The sequence below is a fragment of the Mastacembelus armatus genome, chromosome 24 (assembly GCF_900324485.2).
Source record: "Mastacembelus armatus chromosome 24, fMasArm1.2, whole genome shotgun sequence".
Lineage (NCBI taxonomy): Eukaryota > Metazoa > Chordata > Actinopteri > Synbranchiformes > Mastacembelidae > Mastacembelus > Mastacembelus armatus.
The window spans coordinates 20,349,499-20,370,275 of NC_046656.1; the positions used below are offsets into that span (position 1 = coordinate 20,349,499).

At 42.9% G+C, this 20,777-nt stretch overlaps 1 protein-coding gene across 2 annotated transcripts in view; it reads right to left on the minus strand.

The window, feature by feature from the left end:
- The window catches only part of galnt14 (UDP-N-acetyl-alpha-D-galactosamine:polypeptide N-acetylgalactosaminyltransferase 14 (GalNAc-T14)), a 116,532-nt gene extending 95,823 nt beyond the window's left edge, over positions 1-20,709 (minus strand). The window contains exon 1 of one of the 2 annotated variants that reach the window (XM_026319011.1): positions 20,588-20,709. In XM_026319011.1, coding sequence (XP_026174796.1) covers positions 20,588-20,629 — 42 coding nt within the window. In that variant the 5' untranslated portion in view covers positions 20,630-20,709. Of the gene's footprint in view, positions 1-17,357; positions 17,749-20,587 lie in introns of those variants that run through there. The other variant, XM_026319010.2, reaches the window with a different exon arrangement.
- Positions 20,710-20,777: the final 68 nt, after the last annotated feature.

Genomic DNA, 20,777 nt, shown 5'->3' on the forward strand with positions numbered 1-20,777 from the left:
GGGTCACAGCGCTGATGGTGTGTGTAACACATCGACATTTACAGTAGAACAGCAGTCTGGATGGAGGGATGCACAAAACGACTGACACTCCTCATCTTTTGCAGCTCTCGGCCTGCTCCTTCTTCTTCTCTCCTCATTATTCAGCCATACGACTTGCTGATGCGACACATTGTCTAAATGGGGCCATTAGAGGGCTGGGAGTCAGACTGTGTGTGTGTGTGTGTCTGTGTTGTTAGTTCTTCCCCTGGTGGCTGTAACAACGAAGCATAAAGAACAAGAGGGAGGAATCGACAGGGGGAGGGACGTATGCACAGTGTGAGAGGGGTAAAAAAAAATGGAGCATATGAACACAAGAAAGAGAAGGGGGCAGGAAGGAGAGTGGAAGGAGACGAAGAGGGTTGGAAGAAAGAAAGAATCAGAAGGGACAAATGGGGAGAACAGGCAAAGAGAAAAAATATAAAAAGGAAGGGGTGAAAGAGAGGGTAAAGAACTATAGAGGGATGCTGAGGTTAGAGCTGCCAGGAAGGAGGCCTGGAGGAAGACCAAAAAGGAGGTTCTTGGATGTAGTGAAGGAGGACATGAGGGGATAGTTGGTGTGGGTGAGGAGGATACAGAGGATAGGGTTAAATGGAGGCAGATGATTGGCTGTGGTGACCCCTGAAGGGAGCAGCCCAGAGGAATAAATAAAGATGTCCCATATTCTCTGCCCTCTTTTTCCTTTCTACCTTTAGTTTACTATTTGTCTCAGAATAAGAAGGATTTGTGCCGCTTACCTGTGAAGCTGTCAGGTAAAGGTGGAGGAAGACGAAGAAGAGAAAGGAAAGATGAAACAATGAAAAAAAAACAAATAAGATTAACAGAGAAGGAGGAAAGAAAAAGTGAGGAGGTAACAGCTTTAGAAACCGAAGAAGGAATGGAACAGAAAAGCAGAGATGAGGAAAGTGGTGAAGTAGAAAGAAGGAACTAAAGTGAAGATGCCAAGGTGAAAACAAGAAAAAATGGTAAGAGGAAGTGAAAGAGCAAGAGCAGGAAAATGGGAAAAAGGAGGGAGGAGATAAGACTAGACAGCATTTTTAAAGGCGTAAACAAAAGGAAAAGAGTGAATGAAAGCAGAGAGGAGTAGAAGGGGTGATGAAGGAATGAAAAGGAAGGAGAGGAGGAAGCACTTAAGAGCAGGAGAGGCAGCAAAAGAAAGCAGTAGCCAAAGGAAGAAGAAGTGAGATGACAGTGGCGCGGTGTGATTACGCCTGTCTGCATCTCACACAACACCTGCGGCCTCTCGCCTCCCCGGAAGGTTTGTTTGCCTCTCGTCTCGCTAGGAGCTCAGGAGAGGTGGCGTTCAAGGTCCTCTGGATTCGATCCCATTTAAACCACACACACACACACACACACACACACACACACACACACACACACACACAGATATGCAGAGCTTGTCTTCCTAATGCACCGTGGCATCCTCTCAATGCCTCTCAAGGCCGCTTACATGAGCACAGACATTCAATTAACAAACCGTAGGCACAAACTGCTGGACAAACAATGTGCGAACGTGTGTGTGTGTGTGTGTGTGTGTTGAGCCAAACCACCAAGGAACCTATTAATTCATCCAGACAAGACAGACCGATACATTTAGAATCGTAATGAGAAAGCTGAAGCCCGAGCACACACACACACACACGCACACACACACGCACACACACACACACACACACACACCTCCGGGGTGTCACGGCCACTGCGTACTTTCTGACAGCTCACGTTGGGAAAGACAGCAGAGGTAAGGAGACAGAGGGGCTGAAGGACGGGGCACAGGACCGAAGGTAATCTGCAGTTCCAAACCAGCACGTCTGGTATAAATCCCTCTGACAAGTCCGAGAGGTTGAACGATGGAACTGCTCTTATTACTACCTAGTTTTGTTGTATTTGTAGTACTAGTATACTACGAGTAAAGAATAGTACAGATTAAAATGAAACCACAAACACGTGAACACACTGTACACAGGCAGCGTGTGCAGCTGTACATTTACATAGTCCTGAGAAATACTGGCCATTTTTAAAAGATATAAACGATCACAGAGAAACCTTTGTTTATAAGGAAAGTGGACAGATAGTATCTTTAGTAATTACAGTCATTATGATTTTAACAAGGACAAAACGGCCCAAATATCCCACATTGTGCCAGGGGTGTGTAAATTAATGAGCACGGCTGTGTGTTGCTATGTAGCTACAGCTAAAGCAGAAACAGTCTAAGTGCTGGGAGAGGGAAAGGACTGGGCAGCTTCTCTAACCCCAGCTGCCTCTGTCACCATGGTCTCTACCAACACGTTCTCTCCTCACTTTAACCTGCTAACACCATCAGTCATCTGACGGCAACGTGACGTCATATATCACCCCACTACTGAAGCCTTTGAGAGTCCTGTAAGTCAAACATGAATGCACCTCAGGTGTCGCATAAGATTATGGGAACAACGCAATGATGAACGTGCCATAATTAAAGCCAAAGGTGATCCAACAAAGGTTCTTTTCTTTTTGGCCGGACGGTGTGTACGGAGGATGAACTGCACCAAATCAAAAAGGATTTAAATATCTCGTGTTCAGTGACTGCAGCTAACTTCATGTTCACTATGAATCAGGATTAACAGCATTGTGTTTATATTTTCAGTGTCACCTGGTTGTCATGGTGATTCACACACAGGTACAAAGAGGTGAGGAATTAAAACAAGAAAGGAGAAACCTCAGTGACTGTTGCTAATGAGCGCCAGTCAGACAGAGCCAGGTTTGGATATAAAAGGTCCCTGTTCCTTTAAATTTGTAGAAGTAAACACATAACCAGGGTCCCAGGGATCAGCTGGAGCCTATCCCAGCTCTCTCTGGGTGAAAGGCAGGGGTCCACCCTGGACAGGTCCCCAGTCCATCACAGGGCCACATAGAGACAAACAACCTCACACACTCACACTCACTCCTATGGGCAATTTAGAGTCACCAATCAACCTGACATACATGTTTTTGGACTGTGGGAGGAAACCAGAGTACCTGGAGAAAACCCACACAAGCACAGGGAGAACATGCAGACTCCACACAGAAAGGCCCCTGCTGGGTTTCAAACCAGGAACCTTCTTGCTGTGAGGGGACAGTGCTAACCACTCGTCCAAAGGGTTACCTCATAATATATCCACATTTACCAAATGATTTGCTTGTCACTGAGACAGAGCGTTACAAACGATCCGGTACAACAGGGCAAAAATGAAAATGGAAGATACAGCACGAGAACAGTGTGTATTTGTAGAAAAACACACACGAAGAATCAAATTTTCAATTCGCTGGTGCTGTTCCTACTGTGCTCTCACTCTCAGCGTCTCCTCACCTTAGCATGTGCCCCAGTCAGATGATGAATTAGCCATTACATCGAAGGCATAAATCATGCATGGAGTGTGTGCGTCCTCTTTATTGTCCCCTGTTAATGTGCACCATGTGAACAACGGCCTTCCTTTGTCACGTACACACATAAACACACACATCAACCCTGCTATTGTTCTGTAGTAGAAAGTCTCTAACAAAAACACTGTGATATCTCTATTATTTCCTGTTTCTTTATATTGTTGTTCACAGGCAAATTAAACCCAAACAGGTGACAGTTTATTCACTTTTCTCCTACCTACATAAACACAATCCTTCACTTGCTACAAAATATTCTCACTCAGGTTACTGAGAGGTTATTCTTTCTTTTCTCCATTTGGGTTTTATCTGTAGCTCTAGTGCTTTGGCTTTTGTTTATTTATTCATTTATTTCCCTTATTCTTCTTTTGAGTTTTTTTAACATTCAGTTTTGGGCCAGGACTATCTAAAGAAGTAAATCTAGATAAGATGACCATCTATATAAACAACGGTCACATCAAATAAAGCAAATGAATAAAGGTGGAATAGAAAGACATGTTGGAAATGTTGAATGTTCTTCAGAGCTCTGGTCATGCATGAGAGACAAACAATAACAAACACATGAATATGGATGATGTGATGAGTTGCAGATTGAGCGTTTTGCTGCACAGACTGACAGTGAAAAATCAAACCGACAACAAACATAGATCCAGAAGATTATTCAGGGCAGGGAAACCGAAGAGGAAAGTAAACAGACAAGGTCCAACTGCCTGCAGCCCAGACAGGTTGGATGCTGCACCAAACGCCTCTGTTTAACAAAACAGATATAAAGGATTCCCCACTTGACTGAAACAGAGCTGATTTACATAGACTGTTTTCTAATCCTGTTATCTTAGGCTTGCCATTTAGATTTTGTGCCATAATGAAGTATCAAACTTTTGTTATCGTCAGGTCACGACTAGCTATCTTGTTATTCCATGACACTGAAGCTGTGCTGTCAGATTGTGACTTTACATCTTCAGATTAACATCAGAGCAGCTCAGAGGAGACGACGACGCTTCACTCTGCTGTAATCAGGGTGGAACAGGCAGAGAGTGCACCACGCATATCTTCATAGATAACATAGAGTTTTATATTTCGCTGAGCTAATTTTATCTGGAGGAAATAAACTTTGATGTCTTTTGACAATGACAGTTTATGAGAATGAACAAATACGAGTTAATCAGAGACGGTGATCAAACGTAGACGCGTCGTCAACAACGGCCAGTGGACAGTTTTTGAAACTTCACTGCCTCCTGAAATAAAATCAACATAGCTCCTGTTAAAAGACGCAGATAAACTAATAAGAACTCAGACACTATCTAATGTGGAGTAGACTGCAGAAATCAGATGTGCATTGTGTGTGGACTAAAACACGTCCTGAAGGAATGTGTCTTCATAAAATATTCACATGATTTTGAATCTTGCCCGTTTACCTCAGCCAACAGCCTTTTCTCCAGTGACTCCTGCTTTGCTGCAGTGCAGTGATTATGACATTAGCATCAGCCAATCAGGAGCCCTACCTGTCGAAGGAGACGACTGGGTGACACCTGCCTGAAGCACGCAGGAAAACCCTGTTGTAAATGTGTTTCAGTGACATCCCTGCTCCACCTGTGTGCACATGCAGATGCAGGACGGAGCCACTCATCAAAACTCTCCATATCACTGTTAGTGCTCAGAAATCTGCAGCGGAGAACTGTGCAAACACTCTCAGGGCCTAAACATGGCTGAACTGTGCAGCGTGACGACTTCAGCTGAACATTTTTCTTTGTTCTATCCTTGACCACATTGTTGCTGCGCTGGAATTAAAAAACAAAGCCATGGTCACATCAGCTACTAGATTATTTTTCTCATCCCTCAAACTTTTTGCTCCTCTTTTCATCTTCCCTTCACCCTTTTCTCACCTGCTCTTCTATTTCTGATGTCTCCTCATCATCATCACTTCTCCTCTGTTTCTCTCTCCTGCCTGACTCCTCTCTCCTCTCCCTTCATTTATTTTTATCTCCTCGCGTTTCCTTCCTCCTCTCGTCCTGTGTGAAGTGGTTGCTGTTTGTTTGAAGTCAGGGCTTATTGAGCTCAGGTCTGGAGAGAGCAGCGCGACGTCGATACCACACACACACACACACACACACACACACACACACACACACACACACACACACACACACCGAGACAAACGCACTCTCCTCGTTCTCCCTCTCTTCTGCCTTCACACACACACACACACACACACACACACACACACGTTGTTCAGTCATCAATTAAGGGTGTGTATAGATCTCTCCCTGCAGCAGCGGTGCTTGTTTGGTTTCTACATTGTTTTCTGTTCCAGCTCATACATCTCTGTCTGTGATCCCAACACGCACGCACGCACGCACGCACGCACGCACGCACGCACGCACGCACACACACACACACACACACACACACACACACACGCACGCACACACACACACAACAACTACCTAAACACACAGATACACTTACGCACTGCTACACAATTAGCCCCGTTCCAATGCAGGATGTCTTCCCAGAACCTTTTACAAACTCAGGAACTTTATTTGCATTTTGACTGCAGGGACCAAAGTCAACTTTTGATTTGTGGGCCCCAAAAGGCTCCTGCTCGCTATAAATCTCCTGTCCTGTGGTAAGACCTAGCAGTCGTCTGCACTACTGAATGTTTTCCACCTGTCAAACAAGATTTGGGGGAGGACAAATACTACATTTAAATCAAACTGCGTCGCTGAGCAAGAAGCACGACAAGCCACGTCTGTTGCCTCGTACTAAATCAGGAACGTAAGCACAAAATATTCTCTGTAGACCATCGTTATCTTTCTGTTCCCACCTTTGTTGTCTTCTTTCCAGTTTAACCATCATGCAGAGTCTCAACAGTAAAAGTGAGACGGCCCTGTGGTTCTGCTCTGACCTGTAGGACTGTGTCCTACCCTGGGCTGCTGAGCCCTTCAGGTCAAAGGTCACTGGCTCTCCACCTTGCATAACACTACACATTCACACACTCACTAAGACCACTGATCTACTGAGTGACCATACATTTCACTGAATCTATTACAACAAAATAAATACGTTTGAGCTTCCACTTTTCTTTTTTCTACGAGTTTCTTCATGATTCCCAGTGAAATGCGATCACTGTGTGTTGCCTTTTTTCATATTTTCAATGTGGAGGTGTAATGATTCGTCAATTACTCATTTAGGAGACGGACAGAAAACTGCTCTGATGACTGATTTCTCATTTGGGTGATTTTTCAAGCAAAGATGCAGCTCCACTTCATCTCGTCATCTCCGCATGTCGCGATCACAGCCACAGAACAGGAAATTAAAACCTGACATGATGCCTCTTTGTTGTTGTCTCATCAGGTGCAAAAATTACAAACCATGCCAATGATTTTTAATTTATTACTGCTCTGATTTGCCTAATCTTCACTGTTCTTCAGATGTTGTGCAAATCAAACACAAATGTGCGGAAGGAGTTCAGTTCCTGTGAATATTTACAAAACACAAATAATCCTCTAAGGATCAAACACACATACCACATATCATATCCCCGTGTTAAACTAAAACCCGTCTCCTCTTCAACCCAGACTCACAATCCAGAAGAAGTAGCATCAAGCAACGTGTTGAATCTGCAGCAGCTCCTGGTTCTGCCCGACCCCTGACCCCTGACCCAGAGTCAGAGTGGAGACTGAGCTGAGCTTCCCCACAGGGACCAAAGATCACATCACACATTCATGGTCGAGCCGGCGACAGAAACAGACAGTAAGAGAATATGTTTGTAGGTGTTTACATCTAAAATCCCTCAAACTGAAATCATTTTTCTAGCTGGGTGAGGCTTCCTGTCTCTGCTCAGCTGAGAGCTCAAATCTGAAAAACAACCAAGGCCATTTGTCTGTATGTGTGTGTTTCTGCATGCATATGTATGAGGTGACAGATGGGAGGTAATTTAAACGTTACCTTGTACAGATGCACATTTTACCCTTCACACATATGAGACACCTCAGCTGGAAAACTGATGCAACACATACTGAAACACTGTCACAGACAGAGACCAAACTCCTGATATGCAGAACCAAACTACAAGCACACTGTTATCATCTTACTGAAATATTATCAATAACACAGAAATATTGTCAAAATCAACTGATACTCTGTCAGTAATCAGAAATTAAAGCTCAATTAAATACCAGAAATACAAATTACTGCATCTTTGTTTGAAAGCTATAAATGGCTACACCAGTAATATACTTGGTGCTACCAGTCAAAACACCAAACCTCATTGACTTTTTATGTTTTACATGAACAGCACTGCTAAACACTGAAACTGTAACCAGGCTGTTTCATTGCTCTTCTATAAAATACCACCTTTTCTCAGCTGATGTTGCTGTAAATGTTACTGCTCCCCCTCTCTCTTATTCATGCACATGTCCCAATGGACAGCAGGCTGGGAAACTATTTATCCAATCACAACTGTTCAAAATTCCTCACCTTGTCTCACAAAACCTCCCCCCACTGGTGAATATAAAGGCCCAGGTGTGTGTGTGTGTGTGTGTGTGTGTGTTGTGGTGGGGGATGCTTAGCAAACACTGCAGAGCAAGCAGTCTGGAAGCACAGCAATAATTCAGCTTCTGCAAAAGCCATGAATAAAAACAAACTTAAGAGAAGTGACAAAACCCAAATGTGCTCGTTCTTTTCCTCCGTTACTTTCAGTCTCCTTTCTCTCACACACTCCTCACCACCCTCCTCCACCTTTGCCTGAGCTGAGCCGCTCTCAGATGAGACTAAATAAAAACGACATTGAACAGACACAGAACAATGTGTGGTGATCAGATGACAAACAGGTGAAGTAATAAAAACTAATAACAGGAGTATGCCTGCTCTGTGGAAACACACACTCACAGATTCCTTATTAAATGTCTTGACAGCAGCTGTGTATGTGCGTGTGTGTGTGTGTTAGAGGTGTGAGCAGAGTTTAGAGCTTTCAATCTATAATCCCTTCCTTTATTGGTCCCGAGCAGCAGGACCAGTCAAGGGAATACACAATATGCTTTGTGTGTGTGTGTGTGTGTGTGTGTGTGTTGCAGGGGAAGAATGAAAGATTTGAGTTTTCAGAGGGGAGTTGAGCAGGAGGAGTAAGAGGAGGAGGAGGAGGAAGGAGAAGAAGATAGAGGAGCGCTCGTTTAAATCCTCCTGGTAATATTGCTTTCTTCACTCTCTTGGCAAGGAGATTAACTGCTAATGGAGAGGATATATCTGCTATTAGCCCCGACAGCAGCACCGACAGCAGCACCGACAGCAGGAAAGCACAGCACCGACGATGACGACTACAGTGACAGCAATACAAACAGCAGAGAGACAACTCACTCTGCTCTCTTAGCATCACACCGACAGGGCAGCAGTGGACTTAGCTTCAGATCTGAGATACAATACAGACCTGCGGACCTGGCACTTTGACTCACGTCACATTTAAGTCACAAAGTCAAAGATGTGAGAGGGATTTGATGAAAACAAGATTAAAACGCACCGGCCTGACATCGTAGACCTTTGCCCCGAGCTCTAAAGGAGGAGTGGATGATCCATTTTGTCTTGAAGGGGTTTTTACAACATAAACAACAAAGAACAGACAAAACTTTTCTCTGCCTCTTCCAGTTTTCAGGCACGACACCAACAACTCGATGAAAGCATCATCATCATCATCATCATCATCATCGTCATCAGTGTAAATGTGATGAAACAGCTTATTTCCACATAAGTCCTAAAAAGTGGAGGTGCAGGTCCATGTATTTTCCTCCCAACACTCCACCTGACTGTACATTTCTGCAGCAGCAGTGACGTTAACTCGTGCTAATACAGAAACTAGCTGCTACAGGCTCTGAGTGGAGGAATGACACATTGGGCACAAATGATTGGCGACAGCGAAAACAGCTTGTTCTCTGTCTGTTTTAAACCAGTTCATTTGCTCCCTGTCTTCTCACTGTTGTTTTACTGTGTGTGTGTGTGTGTGTGTGTGTGTTGGTGCTTTCTCTCTCCTTTCCTCCCACCCTCTATATTCCTATATTTTTCTCTCTTGTTATCCATTTTCTCAGTCTCATCTTGCATCATGCTCTTCTTTTGTGCCACCTCTGCTGTTTTTTCATCAGCTCTTTCTATTCTCTCCTAATCTCACATTCTTCTGTCCTCCTTCTCTGTCACTGCTGTTGTCTCTGTTTTCTCTGCACTCTCTCCACATTTTCGCTCCTTTGTGATGTTTCTCACTTGTCTCTCAGTCTTTTACTTTCCTCTTTGGTTCACCTCTCTCTCTCTCTCTCTCTCCCCCCCTTTCTGTTATCTTTCTCCCCCGCTCTCTTTATCCTCATTTTACCCTCCGCTCTCTATAAACTAGATTGATGGCTCAATCCTACATGCATCAAGGTGAGAATTACAATTTTCGCACCAGCACACACACATACGCACACAGTGACAGGCCTATTCACACACCCTTTCCCTCTCCCACACACACACACACACACACACACTCACACACACTATCCTTGTCTGTGTTGACATTCCCAAAAGTAACTGTGTTACTGGCACCAATCAGGCAGAAGACAGAGACAGACAGGATGTTTACACAGAACAATAATCAGATATGTTCCCTTCAAACCCAATATTTTAACCCCTTGTTGGACCACCATCATGAATTCACCTCAAACTGTTTCCAGTCTGAATAAATAAAATAATTTATATCCATCCATCCATCATCTATACCTGCTTATTCCTATTCCTAAACAGGCATTCTTGATTTTTAACAGTTGAATTACACTCTGGACCCTGGCTGGTTTTCTGCTCAGGCCCAGGAGTTAAATTTTAGATCAGAAAACAAAAAGGTGAGCACCGTGAGCAGTTTGAGTTGAGGTTCTGACACTTGTCTCCCTGTTTCTCGTCCCCCTCTTTAAAAAAAAATAAGACTGATGGAAAAGTCTCAATACTCAGTGAAAGTGACCTATGCACTATGATAGTAAAGGAAAGTAACACTAGCTTTACAGCCTACACTACTTCCAACTGGCCTTCACTCATCCCAGGTAGTGATGTGCTGTTTTACTCAGAGACTTGTGACTATTAAGCTGGACTGAAAATACCATATTCAAGTAGTGATCCTTCCTTTCATCCCTCCACACTGCTGTCATGATGATACTTTCCCTATCTGAAGTCTTTATCCTGTACCTGTGCTCTGTTAAAACCCTGTCAGGAACATATTTTCACGTCTTCATTACCCAGAAGTCAGTTCTTCCAGCAGCTGGTTTGAGGTTTAAATAATCTGGTCACTGTGGAGTCTGACAGCGAGCCGGTCACGTAAATCTACTGGAACAATCTGTCGCTCACTCTCAGACCACAGTGTAAAGCCATGTGTTGTGTAGCGTGACAGAGCAGCGCCTGCCTTTTCACCGACAGTCAATTTCCAGTGAATGTCTGTCACTTACATACAGACACATTGTACGTTGCACAAACGAGACTCGTATCAACATAACAAAGAAAACACATATTCATTTCACCAGTTCCTGTTGTCGTTTACTGACACGGCCCTAAGCCTGGATGACGGCATCCTTAAAGCTAGAATTATCTGCTGCTTTCAGCCGTTCCATGCCTGTGTTTATCTGTATGCACACACACAGCATACATGGATAATTTCACAGTCAAAGATGCTTGATTAAGCCGCATCCTCAACTAGAAAAATCCCATTTATGCTGATTCTTGCCGTTTTTTTCTGAATCGTCTGAATCATTTATAAAGAAGGAGAGGATGAGGGGGGGAAAAAATGCAAAACACACTTTCTTGTGTTTTTTTTTTTTGAGAAACATGCTTCTTAATGCAGGAATGGCAGTGATTGCAAATTGCCTGTCTGTGTGTCATATCAGAGCAACTGTTCATTTAGCTGAAAGCCACAGAGGAGCGACACAGCGGAGCTGCTGCCTACAACTCCTCACTTACGTCGTTTCCTCAACGAGAGCCTCTTTAACATTTAGCGCCAGCTACGGGTGACCTTTGACCCGTGGATGCCTTATATCCTGCACAACACATCTGCTGCGTCAGTGTTTCACTTTCAAACAAATAAATTGTGCTGCGCTCTGGAGGAAAGACTTTATAAAGTAAACAAGTGAACTGTCAAAAAAAAAAAAAAACACACATAAGCTCTAACTACAAAAATAGACTCATGGTGCATTCAGGTGCCCTCATCAACTCTTAGCATTCATCTTTGCTGTGTTTTAATCGAAGCTAAAAATATGAATAAAAACCCACAGCAACACGTCCTTGTTTAGATTCCTGGCAGAGTCTCGCTTCTGTTGATTTTGGCACAACGGGCACAATATAAATCAGTACTATGAACTCATTTCATACAGAACTGGAGAGGTAATGTGCACCAAACCGCTCCAAGGATTTTACTGTGAAGCTGCTGCAGGAAGTGTTCAGTTTGCATTAAAATTAAATTAACTCTGCGAACGACAGCCTTGAAAATAAAGTCCCAACATTTTCTTTATTCTGCAGCAGCTCTTGAAGAATTTAGCAACATCTTTTTCATTATTAGCTTTTTTTCCTCATCTCTGCCATAGAAAACTGATGGGAAATGAGCAAAATGGTAAAAAGGTAATGATTTAGCATTAATCTGAAATGTCAGGGAGAAATTAAAGAGGCAGTGATGAATGGAGTAAAATGATTTTGTTTAGAGTTTAAAAAACTGTTTAAATAATGTATTTGTTAAAGTCTTGAATATTTTATTCTTCAAATCACTAACTAGTGACATTATTTATCTTTGGCAGCCCCAAACTCCATTTAAATTTTTAACTGGACCGGAGCCATGTCAGCTCTCTGGACAACACCAGTTTTCACGTTAAATAAATAAACACATGACACTATATTGCAAGTGTTAAACCGATGTACTTGCACTGGTCACAGAGCAAAACTAGAGGGTGACTTTTGTCATTTATCAGCCGACGTAGCTGCTGAACCGCAGTCGGCATCGTTCACCCCTGTGGTACGAGTGTTTCAGAAATGGACCCCCGGGTCCCAGAGGCCAGTCTAGTTAGCCAACCTGTGGACCCTGCAGCACTAAGAGTGTCATATAAAACATTATTATTATTATTATTATTCCTTCCTTGGGAGCTGGTTATAACCGCTCTGAAAACTCATTTCCCTCTCCTCTTGTCCATGTGAATACCTCCCGACAGGGAGAGGGAAGAAGAAAGGAACAATAACTGCATTTCATATGACCGGGAAATGAATAATTTCAACCGCAAGTGTGCATGCAGTGTGTGGATGTTTGTGTTAATGTGTGGTGTAGGGATGTGTAGGGTGTTGTGTGGGTGCTTGCCTCGTGCCATTGTGGAACGACTGGGCGTTGTGATACACAAGGCAAACAGTGATCGGAGCATTGATCTCGTTTCCTCGAGAAAAGATTCTATTGCAGAGAAAGGTTGAATGAAGATACCCGAGTTAGGAAAATGATTCTGCTTTTATGATGAAGAAAATGAAAGTTTGAACAGCATAGAGCTGTATTTCAATATTACATCAGTGAATAAAACAGAATTAATCCAGTTCCATCAATCTAGCACTTTAAAAATGATGTGAAATTGATCGATTGGTATGAAAACACTTATAATTAATAAGATTCACAAACAATAAATAAACTCAGGGTTTAGGTCAGTTTACTGATGCTGTTTTGCACCTACATCTCCAAACTCTGTGAAAACTATTCCTGGCTGGTAATAAGCACTGACTGGTTGATTGGACTGATTTGTAAAGGGAGCCTGAGGAGCTACGGCAGATCTACGGTTACACACTGGGACACAATGAGCCAACAGGCAGACTGAGCGTGTTTGTGACAGCACTGACACAAATCAGCCCCCGTGTCAAGTGCCGCATGAAGCACCAGGGCTAACAATCTGCTCAGACACATGGACGGTTTGAGTGAAACTGTAATCCCATGCATTTCCTGATATCCAAACTGTTCCTGCCTGCTCCGTCATACGGCACATCTGATCAAACACCTGCCCTGGGTCGGAAGAGATTTGTCAATTAGAGAAAGAGAGAGAAAGGCAGAGTGTCCTTCAGTATTCAATGAACCAACAGATTGTTTCCTCTCATGTTTGGACTTCTGAAGGCAGAAACTCCATAAAGACCCCCTGCCAGCCAGCCTGAGGACACAGGCACACTTCAACCACACAGCTTCAAAGGCGTCCCAAAGGCTGTGTGTGTGTGTGTGTGCGTGTGTGTGTGTGAGTGGCTGCTTCAGCACAGGAAACACCATTTTCTTGTGTGCACATGCAAATGAGACTGATCCTGCATATAAGCGTTTTTGAGTGTGTGTGTGTGTGTGTGTGTGTGAATATAGGAGTACCATTACTTGCACAGGACATACTCGTTCTTGGTAAACAGGAGTGTAGGCTAATCCTGTGAGGAATGGGAATTCTGCATTAGCATTTGAATAGTGCACAGTGCCATGAGTACTGCTGACAAAACTAACACACATCCTCGGTCCCGGCTTACACTCACACACAAGAACACTGCATCTTGTCAGAGCCGAGGAGGACGATGTTTATTAGAACCACACAGGAACCTTCAGAGAACAGAAAAACCACCTGCTGGCTGAGTTTAACCTGCTGCAGCTTTATCCAGTGGAGCTTTCAGAACCACAGCCTGTCTCACATTTATACACCTTTACACATTTAAACCGCCCAACACAATGACAGGGTGCATCTTCATGTACATGAGGCACGTGATTCTGCTGTAATTAGGCTAATAATCAAACAGAATTGGTGATTAACAGTTACTGTCCACATAGTTTTGGCCATTTTGGGAACACTGCAGCTCAGCAGATCTCACCTCCACCACAAACACCAGAAACTTGGTGTTGGTTCAAATGTCTCTTCTGTAATTAAGACCGCATCACTTCAAGTGATGAATAATATACAACTACAGCAGAAAGGACTTTCAAGTTCATGTTTGGCTTCGAGGTTATGAGCAGACTGTGCAGGCGTTAACGATGATACGAGGCGGCATGTACCTGCTGACAGATCCTACACTTTTATACTGTGTGTGAAAAACCCGAGGATTAAGTTGGCAAGTCTGTATCTGGCATGGATATTAGTCGAGGTGTGTTACAGCATGTGTGCCCTGACTTGAGAACCACACACACACACACACACACACAAAACACACACAGCACACACAACACACACACACACGATCCTGCTGAATGAACAGGGATCCTCATTAGCGAGTAGCCTCACATCTCACAGAACAAGTCCACACAAGAGAAAAGTCTTTTTTTTTTCTTCTTCTTCTCCTCCTGATCGCCTAAGTGGCTGCAGCTGTTTCTAACTGAAGTAGTTTAATTACATTTCAAATTTCATATTGAGGTACTTAGCTGAGGATCCTATCCAGGTCAACTTACAGTGAGAGCAACACCAGATTAAGTTTCAATGTCTGAATTATCCACCATTTGAAAAACGCCTCCTACTCATACAAAATGATGCTAAATCTCAAAATTAAGACAAAGTGTGGCTCTTCTTTATAAAGACTGCTGAATGGCTCTCAGAAGCTTTGCTGTTATACTGAACATGTGATCATTGTTTTACCGTAACCGCCTCTGCTCACGTGCTCATTTCACATCCACCCTTCCTCCTCACTGTCCACTGACGGCCACAGCAGAGGTTCATGCTCCTGCACACCACCTGACACCAGCACCTGCTGCACCCAGTCATTACACCCAGCACAGGCAGCAACTCCTTTTCTGCCAGATGGGCTGTGTAGCCTCAGTGTTTCAGCCTTGATCACCTGATGAACCACTGCCTTTCTTTTGTATCTACCTGCTTGTCCCATTGGTTTTGAAGTGAAGCATCCCAGTATGCTCAGGGTCACTTCTGCAGGTATAATGTCTGCCATGGTGAGTATCTTCATTTAGGATGCTAATATTTGCAAAACAGCACAACGACTGGGATGTCACTCGTTTTGGAAGGACAGTAATGAAGAAGAAGAAGAAGAAGAAGAGGAGGATCTAAGAAATTCAAGTTTATATCTGATGGTAGTGACGGATGAAAAGTAAATGAGAGAGATGAGAGAGTTATTACAGTTCATTAACATGTGTACCACACTACACAGCAAACAATCCAATAGTTGTGGGGACATTTTGATGAAAACAAACGCTAAACTCACAGTGGTGCTGCAGGAAAAATAAGAGGATCGCCAAGGTCACGGACCGGGAAAGGGAACTGTTTGAATATTTCAGTCTGCAATTCCCAGAACAACAGCATCTCAACTAAACACAGCAAGTTAAAAACATCACACATGAGCTCAAACATACGAGTTTTAGTGCAGGTGAGCTTCATTTTAGTGATTTAACTTCTTCAGAACAAGAACACAGGGAATAAAACCACAACAGGCTTCAGTTCCCAGATCTGCCACATTATAACAAGCAATTAGCCAACAAGAACCCTGGAGGTCAGAGGTCACAACACAATATTGATCAGCAGAAGAAATTATCCTGTAATTCAACAACAAAAAAGTATTTTTTTTGGGAAACCAGACAATCAAATATTTTCACACACACTGCTCAATGTGAGCTGAATATTCAGCAGCCATCACACACACACACACACACAATTTATGTGCATGTTCTTATCATTAACAACAACACAGTGACTTTCAGCAATAAATCCTCATTGTGATGCAGGTAAATGATACACACACTAACTGTGAAACCTCATGCTTTCTTTGTAAAGATTCACCGACACTATTCTAATAACATATCCTAAGCTTCTCATATGGAATAATATCGTCTATAGTTACAAATCCTCTTCTATAAATTACTACAATATTCATCCATCACTGTCTGAAATGCAAATCAACTGGGGTTTACATTTACTTACCATATTTTTATGTTCTTTCCACTCACAATATTCCTACAGAAGAGTGTGTGTCAAAAACGTGTGCTGCTCTGGTGTCTGACTGTGAGCTTGTGGTTCAGTGAAACGAGGTAAGAGGAGAAGAATCAATACAATTCAGCCAGTTAACATGCTGCAGGTCTTTTTCACAGCAGGATCCTGCAGGGCACACTGGGCACAGGCTCCAAGCTGGGTCCAACATTTACCTAATTATCTGCAAAGGAGCCACAGCAACCAGATAATGAATTTTTATACTATGGGTATATTATTGAGCTATTATGGAAACAGGACTAGTAGAATTATTATTAATATAGGAAATTAAAACTAACTAGTTGTGTATTACACCACAATCTACAGAGCCACAACTGTCAGGGATTAGGGTTAAATAGGAATATTTTATGGTGACAAAGGAGGAAAATATTAACTGATACAAGTAAAACTACAGAAATTAAAGTTTACAGCTTTAAACTGACAGAAACACCAGGTAGTTTGTCACTTGTGGTTATTTGGTGTTAGAATCTCATGAACTAATTATTTAACATTTCTTTTTACTCCACTGAAAGAATATGACACAAGAGACTGTGCAGGTGAAAGAATTTCACCCTCAGACCATGAAAAACGCTGAGACGTTGTTTGAGCTGCCAAGTCAACAGGTGTGTGTCAATTAGTTGCACATGCGTTAATTACAACAGTTAAGCTCTAACCTGTGGACCTTATTTAAGTACATTGTTCTATTTGCTTGGGTTGTCCAGGATGGTAGTTAAGTGTTTGTTGGTTGTAGCATCTTGACATTTACTCACTCAACACTTTACTTTCTCATGTTTGGAGGAACTGAAACAGGTTTCAGAGGGAATAAGTGTTCAAAGGGATGTAAACGCCACAAACTCAACCAACAAAGCCAACAAATAATGTCATGATACGCTCATTTTAACTCGGGATAAAGGTTAACTCTAGGAAACACCTCGGTTTGACACCACAAGACACACAGGACAGGCGCTGCTGACTTCACTTCACCTGGTTGTACGCCGTCTCTCCGCCTCCTGCTCCTCCTCCTCCTCCTCCTCCCCCCGCTGCTCCTGCTCCGGTACCGAGCTCCGGCAGCTTCCTCCGGCTCAGCACCAGCAGGTAAACCAGCGCTCCCAGCCACACCAGCACCGCCACGGCCACCGCCATCCTCCGACAGAGACGCTTCATTTTCCGGTCAGGAGGAGCCGGCGGCGCCCGCAGCCCGGCTGCTGTCAGAATCCCATGTTACAGAAGCGAGGAAACAAACGGAAGAGCCGCACGGAGCAGCCAGGCGACACTAACTAACACCAAACAAGTCGCTCCGGTCCCGCCGACGGTCACACACCGACTACCGAGCACGCGCTCTCTCTCGCTCTCTTACGCTCTCTCTCTCAACTCGCGGAAGCTCGAGCGCCTCTCTGACACGCCTGACAGCCGTGCGCGCGTGCGTGCGCCGGTGCGTGCGTGCATGTGTGAGTTTGTGTGTGTTTATGTGAATCGGTGTGTTTCGCTGAGGGAGTCCTGGACCCTCCTGAAGGTTTGAATGCAGCTCCACCTGCCGACACCCACCACTACTAAAGGTAGAGCACAATAGAATAGAACAGAATAGAACAGAACAGAACAGAATAGAACAGAACAGAATAGACACAGGTGAGCAGATGGACAATAGTCATACAGGAAGCAAGAAAAAACAAAATCACCTGGTCACCTCTCAGAGAAAACTGATCAGCAGCTATTCTGACTCATAAAAACAAGACACACTGGTTTGTGACTGGTTACTGTCAGACCCAGTTAACTGGTTTGTTTCCTGTTATATTTTTGGTCACACCAAACACCCAATCTGAAGCTGAATCTGTGCAATTTCTGACATTTCCCTGGTTGAACTGATTCACACACCAATCACTGGGTCAATATAACAGCAGGGTAAATAATGGAGCATTAGGCAACTGGATCAAAACAACCAAGTGTCCCCAGTGGACACTGAGCAACGTTAACTCATCACCGTGTCAGCGCAGACATTTGAAGGAAATGATCAGCAGATTAACCAAAAACAACAGCAATCATTAGCAGCAGCCTCTGACAAAGACACAAACCTATAAAAGCACAGCAGGACAAATGGCAGCAGAAGAAACCAAAGCGTAAGAGTTCATAACAGAGAAAGATCATAAGGCAATAAAACACAAAGAAAGACTAACAAATCTAAATGAACACAAGCCATAAACAACCACAATAAGACAATAAATGTCCAAACAACGGTTCTTGTTGGTGTTGATTTAAACATTTTACCAGAAATAGAGAGGGCTGGGGAAGGTGGAAAAAGAAGGAACAGAATACAGACTAAACATCATGGATCAGGTGAGGGTCAATACAGCACAGATGTAAAGCAGGCTATGTTTATCCAGCAGCCAACAGCTGTTTGGATGCAGTGTTAGTTATTTTTCTATCAGTTTATATATATATAGCTCTTTTTGCATCAGTGCCATTTGACCCACCTTTCTTAGCTTGTAGACTGACAGAAAAGAAAAATAAGCAAGAACAGAAAAAGGTGAAAATGTGCTCAAGGCAGCTGAAGAGAAGATGGCAGGAGGAAATAGTTAAGATAGAAGCAAGGAAGAGATGAACTGAGAAGAAATAAAAGAAGATAAAAGAAGTGGAGTAGAGTAAGGTGGGAGGAATTGGAGAGAAATTTTTTTTTTTTATTGTTGCAATCACACAAAAAGACAAGTTCACACAAAAAACTGTCAGTTTTCCCACATTTTATTTAAATAAATGATGAGACATGACTGAGCATGTGGTTCCATCTTAGCGATATTAATAAAACCTGTAAATAATAAAAAAAAAAAAAAAAAGATCGTTCTTGTGCAGAGAGGAACCTGAGAAGAAACCATGTCTTTTCTGTCTTAGTGCACCATCTAGTGTCTGTGCAGAGTAATTGTCCTCTGTCTGTCTCTAGTGTACAGTATGTGGAGTCACAGCCAACCTCAGCTGGAGACTTTTGAGTTACACTAAAATAAAACAGTCACAAAACACCAGCACGTGTGTCAACATCTCCACAGTAACTGACTCTGGTCAGCATTTCCAAACAACCGAGGTACATGCTGCAACATCAAGTTTAGAAAGAAGACGTGGAGTCTAAATAAACAAAGTGCTGTGAGTTCTTAAAGGAACACTGGCATCACAGTTGGTGGTAAAAGGCTGCAAATAAGGAGAGGGGCTTTTTGAATGGTGAGGGGTTAACCATCTTGGAATATAAAGACCCATAAGTTGGAATAACAGGATGATTCATCATTTCACCATTTTGCCCAGCATTAGACAATTACAATGAACAGCTGGGCATCAAGGGGCTTGAGCTCTCAGGCCTCTCTGAGCTTCATCAGCTTTCACAAAGGAAATAATTACATATGGAGTTCAGATGGAAACATCCACTGGGCCAGATTAGCAGAAACACGATGGTTTCCTCTATGATTCTGTTTTTGTATGCATGCTACAATTTTTTACAAAAACACCTACACTGCCCTGGCATTCTGAGAAAAGTCAGAATATAGTCTAATATTTTTTAGATATTATTTAATATGTTGCGTAAGTTCAGCGGCTGTGCATGGGGCATCAGATGTCTACCTACCTACTATTAGTTCACCATAAATAAAGTTCCCAGCATCTTTTATGGGACTTTTCTGCAGCTTCCTCTTTGGATTTAATCTCTTAATTTCTCTGCCTCTCTCTGGATCCTGGATAAAATGGAAATGTATTAAGTCCTTGCAGCAACTAAGGGGATGTAAATAAATCAGTTATGAAAATCAGATCAATACAAGTAAACAACAAACAAACAACCAACCATAAGTTGTCTCTCTAAAACATGCAGTAAATACAGTAACAGTTTAAAGTAAAATAAATGAAATGAATCCTTAGATGGAAGAGAGCTTCAGTTTGTTTTTTTACTTACTTTTCCTTTCCTTGCTAATAATATTTCACATCTAACTAAGGACAAAGATAACTAGTTTATAATTTAGCTAAACGTGTATTTAACCTGTTGACTCCCTGCACTTTGAGTATTTAGCTCACCTGAGACACAGTTCACCGGTTTGTCCCATTTTAAGACGGAAACGTTTTTCGTAATGTCACATTATTAGATATGTGAATGTTAGCTAGCTAGCTAAAGTTAGCCTTCTAGCTAAGTTACCAAATGTTGGCTCGTCAAGTGAAACAACTTTTTTTAATATCCCCCCCCATAAACTTACCTGTGTTAAGTTCTGCAGGCTGACAGAACTGTCTCCGGTCATGTAGTGAAGAAGGAAAAATAAATCTTGTTCATTATCGAAACCTATTTCAACTATTTTCCACGTTAGCCATTAGGTAACTAATCGCTTGCGTCACTGCCTGGCCACACCCACTTCCGTTAACTCAGCCAATGAGATTTATCGGGAGCAA